Source organism: Chiloscyllium punctatum, chromosome 3 (genome assembly GCF_047496795.1).
Source record: "Chiloscyllium punctatum isolate Juve2018m chromosome 3, sChiPun1.3, whole genome shotgun sequence".
Classification (NCBI taxonomy): Eukaryota; Metazoa; Chordata; class Chondrichthyes; order Orectolobiformes; family Hemiscylliidae; genus Chiloscyllium; species Chiloscyllium punctatum.
The window spans coordinates 140,323,942-140,335,121 of record NC_092741.1 but is presented as its reverse complement, the minus strand read 5'-3'; the positions used below and the strand labels follow the sequence as shown (position 1 = coordinate 140,335,121).

General features: G+C 43.6%; 1 protein-coding gene across 1 annotated transcript; it reads right to left on the bottom strand.

Moving 5' to 3' along the window:
* Positions 1-400: 400 nt before the first annotated feature.
* On the bottom strand, positions 401-931 carry LOC140455154 (ferritin, middle subunit-like). Its single transcript, XM_072549854.1, has one exon. The coding sequence runs from the start codon at positions 929-931 to the stop codon at positions 401-403; it is 531 nt and encodes a 176-aa protein (XP_072405955.1).
* Between the last annotated feature and the right edge of the window lie 10,249 nt (positions 932-11,180).

The following is an 11,180-nucleotide window of genomic DNA, read 5'->3' as shown; positions in this document are numbered from 1 at the left end:
GGCCCAACAAGTCCATACCGACCCGCCGAAGCGCACCCACCCATACCCATTCTCCTACATTTACCCCTGCATCTAACACTACGGGCAATTTAGCGTGGCCAATTCACCTAACTTGCACATTTTTGGACTGTGGGAGGAAACCGGAGCAACCCGAGGAAACCCACGCAGACACGGGGAGAATGTGCAAACTCCACACAGTCAGTCGCCTGAGGCGGGAATTGAATCCGGGCCTCTGGCGCTGTGAGGCAGCAGTGCTAACCACTGTGCCACCATGCCGCCCACTTTTTTTTTTGGGAGAGATCAACTTTTATTTCCAAATCATTTCACTACAAGTTCTTGGAGGAATTCTCCCAATGCGAGTTGGATGCAAAACAGACGAAGACTGCAGTCAAAGGCCCTACTAACTGCTGTCCTCCAGTGAGAGCCTGTCAAACAGGTACTCTCCCAGCCCATTCTCAGGAGCTCCCAGATGCTTCAGGTTGGTGATGTAGTCCCCAAGTCGCTTGATGATCTCAACCTCCTCATCCAAATAGTGGGTCTCCAGGAAGTCACACAGATGAGGGTCAGTCTGGGCAGTGGCAAGTTGGTGTAGATGCAGCAAACTCTGGTTCACATTCTTCTCCAGATCCAGGGCAACCTGCATTGCCTGCAGACCGTTACCCCACTCATCCCTCTCTGGCTTCTTCACATCCTGGAGGAAGACTCTGCCTCCACGCTGATTCTGGAATTTCAGCAGCTTCTCTGCATGTTCCTGCTTCTCCTGGGACTGAGCTTTGAAGAACTGGGAGAAATAGTGCAGGGCAACATCATCCCAGTCAAAGTACGACATCATAGACTGATAGAGATAGGAGGCAGTGAGCTCCAGGTTAATCTGTTTGTTGACAGCAGCTTCACAATCCTGGTGATAGTTTTGACAAACCTGGGAGGCCATTTCACAAAAGCAAATGCTTTCCTCCAAATGAAAACTCACAAAAACACAACCCTTATCACATACACCAAGAGCCAACACCAACTACATATTGGGCTACGTCTTGGGCTGCAGCTCACAATTTTCTCATGGAGGCAGGGGGAGGAGGAAGGGTCTCAGCAGGAGCTCTTGTACACACAGGGTCTTCAGTGAGCATTTGTCCTGACTGCACCTCACCCACAATGTCCCACCATGAAACAAGCTGCCAAAAGGAAATTAGCACAGTGCCATGACTTGAAGTCAATTTCAAGACTCATTGTTTTGAGGTTACTTCCAGTTAAAACAGGACAACCAGCTCATGCATCTGTTGGCAGAAGCTGGTTATCAGTCTTTGATGCTGACGTAACTGAAGCAGAAGGAGAGGTGCACTTTGCCAAGGAGGTACAGTTGGCGAGCAGGGAGATAACAGTATTACCAGTGGTTGCCAAAGCCATTTTGACCCTGAGCCTTTATGCCAGCAGTTTATACCAGATAGGGGCTGGAGACATCAACAACATATTGCAGTTTGCTGTCCATCAGCGCCTCCGAATTCTGGTGCCTCCACAGCTAATCATTTTAGGGGCTTGAATTTGAAGGATTGTGGCGATACGTTGAATTTCTTTTTAAAATTATCAACAAATGTCTTATTGAAGCTTTTTTTTCAAACAAGGAATTTCCAGACAATTGCAGTTTCTGGTTTCTTGAACTTATTTCATGGAAAGCTATTTTTATAACTGGGTTTGATGGCAGTTCTGTCAAACAGGCATTGCGGTTTGAAGGTGACTTTAGATTTTCATTTTCAGATGGAGGATTGCTGATGTAAAAGAACTGCTCAGCTCATGCCTCCTATTTCTTAAGCACCTTCATGGTGACTCCTGTGAGAAATTGTCCTTTTAATGACCAACTGAGAGAATTCTCAACACTGTCTCCTGAGCAAGTTGCACGCACCAAGATTCAACTGCCTATATTGGCAACACCTATTCCCATGTGCATGAACGCCAAGCCAAAATCTGCCCAAACATTGCACACCTTATCCTATTTGTCTTCAAGAGCTACGATTTATTGGCTGAAAATGTTTTCTTCTCAAAATCAATCTGTGCACAATGTAGTCAGTTTTACCCCCCCCCCCCCCCTCCCCACCCCCTCTTTTCTAGGTATGTGTGCTTTTGAGATTATTTAGACAGAGAAATATTTGTGTTTTAATATTACAAACAGTGTGTGTTAGATACTCTGCAACTTAGAGTCATAGAGTCATGGAGATATACAGCATAGAAACAGACCCTTCATCCAACTGATATCCTAAATTAATTTAATCCCATTTGCCAGCACTTGGCCCATATCCCTCTCAATCCTTCCTATTCATATACCCATCCAGATGCTTTTTAAATGTTGCAATTGCACCACCCTCCACCACTTCATCTGGCAGCTCATTCCATATACACACCATCCTCTGTGTGAAAAAGCTGTCCCTTAGGTCCCTTTTATATCTTTCCCCTCTCACCCTAAACCTATGCCCTCCAGTTCTGGACTCCCTGATCCCAGGGAAGAGACCTTGTCTATTTATCCTATCCATACACCCCATGATTTTATAAACCTCTGTAAGGTCAGCCCTCAGCCTCTGATGCTCCAGAGAAAACAGCCCCAGACTATTCAGCCTCTCCCTAAAGCCCAGACCCTCCAGCCCTGGCAACATCCTTGTAAATCTTTTCTGAACCCTTTCAAGTTTCACAACACCCTTCTGATAGGAGGGAGACTAGAATTGTACACAATATTCCAAAAGTGGCCGAACCAAAGTCCTGTACAGCCGCACCATAGCCTCCCAACTCCTATACATGATGCTCTGACCAATAAAGGAAAGCTTATCAAACACCTTCTTCACTATCCTATCTACCTGCGACTCCACATTTCTTAGAATAAGTTTTATTTTATAGCAAATCAATAATTTTGTGTTTATTGAAGAAACATGGTTGAATGATCTGTTTTTTGCAGTCTAATGTAGAGAGCATTTATGATTGGTCATTTGGGGAACTGGGTAAAGCAATTCACTTTCTGTTGTGTCCTGTGGAGTAGTGGGACTAGAGAATGGTAGTGCACTCTTCCCATGTTCTGTCATAACAATCAAGGGATAATGGAGAGCAGCTAGGCCGAGGTAGGGGACTTAATTGTCTTCTCCTGAAATAGAGAGATGCTGGCAGAGCAGGCATGAGGCTTTACCAAGGACATCAAGATTCTCAATTATGCAGGAACGCATCAACAATGCAGGTATCTCTGCAGTCACCACATTGGGAGGTATATCAGAACAGAAAAGATTCAAAAGTTTCCTTGAATATTCAGTTTTGGTGAATTCCTGAAATTTCAGGAGCAATAACATCTTTGTCATTCCTGCACTACTCAGGTCTTCTCCCTATCTTCAAGCCATACTGAACAATGCATTGCTGTCAGTGCACAAGATGTGCCCACTGAACATTTGGATGATGGCTCTCACCATTGTTCCTACAATCATCCTCATGCTGATGGTTCTATGGCTGGGATCATCTAGGGATTTGACTTTGGGACTCACTAGATACTGTCTCCTGCCTTTCTACCGTACATGCAATGCCACTATCTGAGCTGGTGACTGTGAATATCTGGTAATGTTATGGTGTTTCTTCTCCAGAGATCTGCCTTTAATCCAGGCTTTCATCCTTATTACCATGGTTGGCAAGGCGGCTTCTGATGCTTATAAATACCCATTTGGGGAAGAAAGGGACTGTGTGTGGGGAAAGCTGAAGGTGCATGGTTATACTACCTGTACTTTAAGCATTGTACCTGACTGTGGGATGAGGGTGGTTGGATTTGAAAAGGTGCATAAAGCAAGAACATACCAACATCATGGATGGCTTCAGAATCTGCTTTGTTTGGTAATGGCTACTCCCATTATATCCAACATTATCATCTTCACTGGGCTGCCCCCGTGCCAGATGATGCCCATGCTAGCATTTATTATGGGTCACCTTGTCCTGTAAGAAGAAAATTAGGATGTCAGTGCATTGCAATGAGTTCAGATGATGTGGTTGCCTTAGCTGAATAGTCGGCAGCAAGTAGTAACTGTGAGCTTGGGAATGAAGCTTATCACAGTGATGGGCATGTAAGTGTAAGCTAGATCAGATGAATAAAAACGGAAAGATGAACCCCCATTCAGCCCTCAGGGCTCTCCACTTCCTCCTGGGAATAAAGGCCTGAACTGTCTTCATCCACCACCACCACCCTCCTCCACAAAATCGAGTTCATCCTCACCCTCAGCAACCTCTCTCTTAACTCCTCTAATTTTCTTCAGGTCAACGGTGTGGCCATGGGTTGCCATGTGGGTCCTATTTATGCCTGTCTCTTTCTGGGGTGCGCAGAACATTTCTTGTTCCAGTCCTACTCTGGCCCCCAGCCCACATAACTCTTTCTCCAGAATATCAATGACATCATTGGTGCTGCTTCCCTTCCTCGTCTGGAAGTGGAAAAGTTTGTCGATTTTGCTTCCAATTTCACCCCACTCCCATCTTCATCTGCTCCATCTCTGGTTCCTCGCATGTCTTCCTCGACATCTCTGATTCCATTTCTGGGGATAGGTTGGCCAATATGCATTACAAACACACCGACTCGCAAAGTTACCTTAACTATACATCCTTGTACCCTGCTTCCAATAAAGACGCTATTTCATTTTGCCCATTCTTCCATGTCTGACACATCGGTTCTGATGCTGCCAACTTCGACAAAGGAGTCTCGGAAATGTCCAACTTATTCCTCAACCAAGATTTCCCCAGCACCATGATTGACAAGGCCCTCAGCCAGATCTGACCCATCTCCCATACTTCAGCCCTTAGCCTCTTTCACAGGAGTATATAATTTGAAGATGCCTTCACTGATTTTGACTGCTTATATGTGGTCATTCCACCTTTTCCAGTGCTAGATTCAGGTCCTTGACACCAGAATTCTAGCATTGACCTCCATGGCTATCTGCTTCCATTCTGTGTCTGTCTGAGGCCTTCATCGCTCACTGCAGAAAGATGATCTTTCTCCTTCTTGCAACTTCCCCAGTACTTAATCCAAGAACCCAGCACTCTCTCTGGATTGCCTTAGTCAGCTTGAATCCTTCTGCTGATGCATTCCCCAGCTACCTGAATAAATTGTTACAGTCAACATACACCCCTCTGAAGATGCAAGCTGCCTTTAAAATACGTCATCGAATTTTGAATAATGCTAGTCTCATACAAGCCATTCAGCAGTGCGTTTCGTGCTGGGTCTATATCACTGTCCTCGAAATGAGCAAGAAGGAGCAATTTATGTACATTGTGATCCCATCTCTGACAGATCGGTTTATCAGGCTTTATCATAGTTTTAGTGTATAGAATTTAAACCTAGATTCAGGTCCAGTATCTTCCTTCAGCTACATATGATAGAATACAAAGGAAAAAATTACAAAGCCTTGGAGAAAGACCAGGGAGAGTGGAAATAACACCGAAGCTCTTTCAAAGAGTCAGCAACACACAACAGGCCAAAGGGCCTCTTATGGTGCATTATGATTCTATGCTGACACAAAGCTAATCATATGGATTTATTGCTATTCCTTGAGCTTTGTGTATTTGACCTGATGACGTCCAGATTAAAAACCATGATATCATTCCAACTTTATAAAATGAAAATCAATAACCAATTTCTGGCACATAGCACATTTAGTCAGTGTGTCTTATTAGTTAGTGAATAATGAATGCCAGTGAGTGATTACAAACCATAAAACTCATGGGGGTACAGATGATATTATAAATTCTATCAGCAAGTCAGCATTTTTGAGATGGAAGCTCTGAGATTGAAATGGAAAGCACAAAGTAAATATAGAAGATCCCATTAGTCCGTATTAGCTTTTCCACAAAAGTCTACCCGTTCAACCATCGGGCATGTTGTAGTTCCTTGTTACCAGTTCTAAGTATACTAATTTGTATCTGTTTTCCTTTGTTTCAGTTTGCTGTCAGTTTGCCATACTCATTTATCTTATAAATAGTGATGAACACATCACTTTCTATTACCTCACTTCAACAACTTGCACTTAAAAAGCACCTTCACTGTAGAAGAACATATAATGGCACTTCATAGGTATAATCAGAAAATCGTTGTCAGGCTAAGAAGCTGTTAAGAAGGTTGGTAAAGATATTGGCTTCTAGATGGTGTTAGAGCAGGAGGGAGTGGAGCAGAGGTAGAGGGTTTCAGGGTGAGAATGCCAGAGTTATAGGCCACAGGAGAGTGAAAGCATGGTGACCAGAGCTGTGCTGAAAGGTTATGGCCTATAAAATCTGTCAGAATCAGAAGAAAGTCAAGTTCTAAAGCTGTTTGCTAGCTTGGAGGATGATAGGGAACTAAGTCTATGTAGATGGCATGATGGCATAGTGGTTAGCACTGCTGCCTCACAGTGCCCGGGACCCAGGTTCAATTCCAGCCTTGGACAACCATCAGTGTGGAGTTTGCACATTCTCTCTGTGTCTGCATGGGTTTCTTCCCACAACCCAAAGATGTGCAGGTTAGGTGAATTGTCCACAGTGTTCAGGGATGTGTAGGTTAGGTGCATTAGTCAGGGGAAATATAAGGTAGGGGAATGGGTCTGCTGGGGTGCTCTTCAGAGGGTTGGCGTGGACTTGTGGGGTCAATGACCTGTTTCCATTAGATTTCCTACAGTACGGAAACAGACCACTTGGTCCAAAATGCCTACACTGAACCTCCAAAGAGTAACCCACTCATCCCCATTCCCCGACCCTATGTTCACCTTGAAGAACATAATGGACAATTTAGCATGATCAATTGACCTGATCCACACACCTTTGGATTGTAGGAGGAAACCGGACCACCCGAAGGAAACCCACGCAGACACAGGGAGAATGTATAAACTCCGGTCATGGGTTCAAATCTCATCGTGGTAGTTGGCGAAATTACCTTCAAATATTTAAAACTGGAATTGAAATCAGTGTTGGTGATTGTGGAATGATCAACAATTATTATAAAAATCTTTACAACATTCTGGACTTAACATTCAGTTCAACACCTTCAAACCGTGAACCCACTGCAATTCCTTCCCTTTCTTTTACCTTTACTTGCTACATTCTGTCTCCATGTCCTGGTTCCCTTCCCCCCGACTCCAGTACGACTGCCTGTTGCTCTCTAGCCTCGCAGTCAGACACACTATTGTTCTGCCATTCTCACATTCTGATCACTTTATCTGAACTATCAACATCCTTTCTTCTCCAACACTCCACCTTCTACACACCCTACACACTATAGCATAAATGCTGCCTCTTCCATACTTCATGTCAACTCTGATGAAGAGTCATCTAGATTAGAAATATTCGCTTGCTCTCTCTCCATGGATGCTTCCTGACCCACTGTGATCTCACTGTAAACTATATCTTTTTAACTACAAGAGAGTCTTCTAGTTAGACCAGGAAGTATTTTTGTCCACTGCAGTAGACCAAGCAGGTCCTGCCTTTCCTATGCTTAAACCGAATGGTGGCATCAACTTTCATTAGAGTAGTGAGATGGCATACAACATGCAACAATTCAGCCATTGGTGAAATGAACTCATAGGCAAACAATACTATTTTCATGTGAGATTGTGCTTCTGACCTGTAGTTTGGCCCATGAACAGGTGACATAAGAGAGAAAAAGTGTGAACATAATGTTACCTTTTTTTTACTCAATGCATTTTCTTCACCATTTTAACATGTTTGTTTTATCTTAATAATGGGATGTAAAACTTGAAGGATTATCACATTCATGTTTACAATATTACCAGGTTACTTTTGACAGTGAAAAACAATCCACTTTTTTGGCTTAGCATGTGATTTTTCTTGGTTGATTACTTTGCAGAAATAGAGTCATAGAGATGTACAGCACGGAAACAGACACTTCAGTCCAACTCGTCCGTGCCGACCAGATATCACAAATTAAGCTAGTCCCATTTGCCAACACTTGGCCCATATCCCTCTAAACCCTTCTGATTCATATATCCATCTCAATGCCTTTTAAATGTTGTAATTGTACCAGACTCCACCACTTCCTCTGGCAGCATTTACTTTAACTTCAATTGTTTACACAAATCTGATAAAGTTACAAATGTAAGATCAAGAATAGGCCACTGGCCCCTCCATCCTGCTTTTTATTATTATTATAGAATCCCTACAGTGTGGAAACAGGTTATTTGGCCCAACAAGTCCACACGAACCCTCCAAAGAGAATCTCACCCAGACCAATGCCCCTACCTTATTACTCCACATTTCCCTGACTGATGCACCTAACCTATCTCTGATTACTATGGACAGTTTAGCATGGTCATTTCACTTAACCTGCACATCTTTGGATCATGGGAGGAAACTGGAGCATCCAGAGGAAACCCAAACAGACCCATGGAGAATACGTAAACTCCACACAGACAGTCACCTGAGGCTGGAATCGAACCAATGTCCCTGCTGCTGTAAGGCAGCAGTTCCAACCACTGAGTCACTGTGCTGCCCAATTAAAATATGGCTAATTTTAATATTTTACATTCTTGCCTACTTCCAATGACCTTTCAATCCCTTTCTTAGCAACAATCTACCTCCGGCGAAAGTGAGGACTGCAGATGCTGGAGATTAGAGTCAATAGTGTGGTGCTGGAAAAGCACAGCAGGTCAGGCAGCATCCGAGGAACAGGAAAATCGACGTTTTGGGCAAAAGCCAGATGAAGGGCTTTTGCCTGAAACATCGATTTTCCTGCTTCTCGGATGCTGCCTGACCTGCTGTGCTTTTCCAGCACCACACTCATGACAACAATCTGCCTACCCCTATCTTAAAATCACTGCTTCCACTGCCTATTGAGGAAGACTTCCAAAGACTCATGATCCTCTGAGAAAAAGAAATTCTCCTCATCTCTGTCTGAAATGAGCTACATTTTACTTTTAACTGGGGTTCCCAGTCCCAGCTTCTCCCTCATAACAAAGCATTCTCCCACATCCTCTCTGTCAAGACTCCACAGGATATTGTATAGTTCAATCAAGCCATCTCTTACTCTCTGACATCCAGCACACATAAGGTTAACCCATCCAATCTTTCCTCATAGGACAACAAGCTCAATGAGGTGAGGTTTCCTGTAAGAGTTTAAGGAAGAGATAGACAGATTTTTAGTTAGTAACGGGTGACGGGTTATGCAGAATGCGTCGGAAACTGGGGTTGAGTTCACGGTGAAATCAGCCATAATTTTATTAAATGAGGGAGCAGGCTTCATGGACACAATTGTCTACTCCTGCTCCGAGCTCTTATGACCCAAATAACACACACCAAAGAGACATGGACTCTTACTGAGACAGATATTGGGAAGTTTCTTAACAACAGACTATGTACATTAGTTTTAGGGGCAAGTGACAGCCTTATGGTGTTATCGTTGAACCTTTCATCAGAGACCCAGGTCGTATTCTAGATATCCAAGTTCAAATCCAGCCATGGCAGGTGGTGGGACTGAATTCAATTTAAACAAACCTGGACTTCAGAGTCTAATGATGGCCATGAATCCATTGTTAATTGTCAGGAAAATCCCATTTAGTTCATTAATGTCCTTTAGTGAAGGACACTGTCATCCTTACTTGGTCTCGGGTGTAACCCTTCCAGCACCTGCAGTTTTTTGTCTCTAATCCTTACTTGGTCTGGCCTACATGGGACTCCAGACCCACAGCAATGATTAACTGCCCTCTGAGTAATTAAGGATGGATAGTAAATGTTGGTCCAGCCAGCAATGCCCTCACCCTGCGATGATACATGTAGTCTGGTGCCATGCTTACTTCCATCACTATTACAATACATGCATAGTTGATTCCTGATAGTCTGTTTGCTTAACTAACTGGCTGCTGACTGCACAGAGAGTAAGATGAAGATCTAGTTATACCAGATTGCCACATGTTGTGGTATCATTTAATTGACTGAACTGTATAGCGTCTTTTTGAGGTCTGTGCCGTAATACAACAGCATTCATTCCAGGTAATAGCCTCATAAAAATTTTCTGAAATGTTTCCAATGCAGGCGAGCAATGCTGTACATTGAAGTCCACAGGGTAACTAGGGAGAGAATAGGGCCCCTTAAAGATCAGCAAAGCAGACTATGTGTGGAGCTGCAGGAGATGGGGGTGATACTAAACGAGTATTCTGCATCAGTGTTTACTGAAGAGAAGATCATGGAAGATATAGGATGTGGGGAAATAGATGGTGACATCTTGAAAAATGTCCATATTACAGAAGAGGAGGTGCTGGATGTCTTGAAATGCATAAAAGTGGATAGATCCCAAGAACCTGATCAGGTGTACCTTAGAACTCTGTGGGAAGCAAGGGAAATGAATGCTGGGCTCCTTACTGAGATATTTGCATCATCGATAGTCACAAGTGAGGTGCCGGAAGACTTGAAGTTGGCTGACGTGGTGCCACTCTTTAAGAAGGTTGGTAAGGACATATCAGGGAACTATAGACCAGTGAGCCTGATGTCAGTGGTAAGCAAGTTGTTGGAGGGAATCCTGAGGGTCAGGATTTACATGTATTTGGTAAAGCAATGACTGATTAAGGGTCGTCAGCACAGCTTTATGTGTGGGAATCATGTCTCACACACTTGATTGAGTTTTTTGAAGGAGTAACAAAGAGGATTGATGAGGGCAGAGTGGTGAACGTGATCTATATGGACTCCAGTAAGGCGTTCAATAAGGTTACCCATGGGAGACTGGTTAGCAAGGTTAGATCTCACGGAATACAGGGTGAACTAGCCATTTGGATATAGAACTGGCGCAAAGGTAGAAGACAGAGGGTGGTGGTTGGGGGGGTGTTTTTCAGACTGGAGGCCTGTGACCAGTGGAGTGCCACAAGGATCGGTGCTGGGTCCACTACTTTTCATCATTTATATAAATGATTTGGATGTGAGCATAAGTGGTATAGTTAGTAAGTTTGCAGATGACACCAAAATTGGAAGTGTAGTGGACAGCAAAGAAGGTTACCCCAGAATAAAACAGGATCTTGATCAGATGGGCCAATGGGCTGAGGAGCGGCAGATAAAGTTTTAGATAAATGCGAGGTGTTGCATTTTGAGAAAACAAATCACAGTAGGACTTATACATTAATGGTGAGGTCCAAGGGAGTGTTGCTGAACAAAGAGTCCTTGGAGTACAGGTTCATAATTCCTTGAAAGTAAAGTCGAAGGTAGATAGGATAATG

Excerpts from the sequence above, each read along its gene's own strand:
- LOC140455154 (XM_072549854.1), bottom strand. The coding sequence starts at position 931 with ATGGCCTCCCAGGTTTGTCAAAACTATCACCAGGATTGTGAAGCTGCT.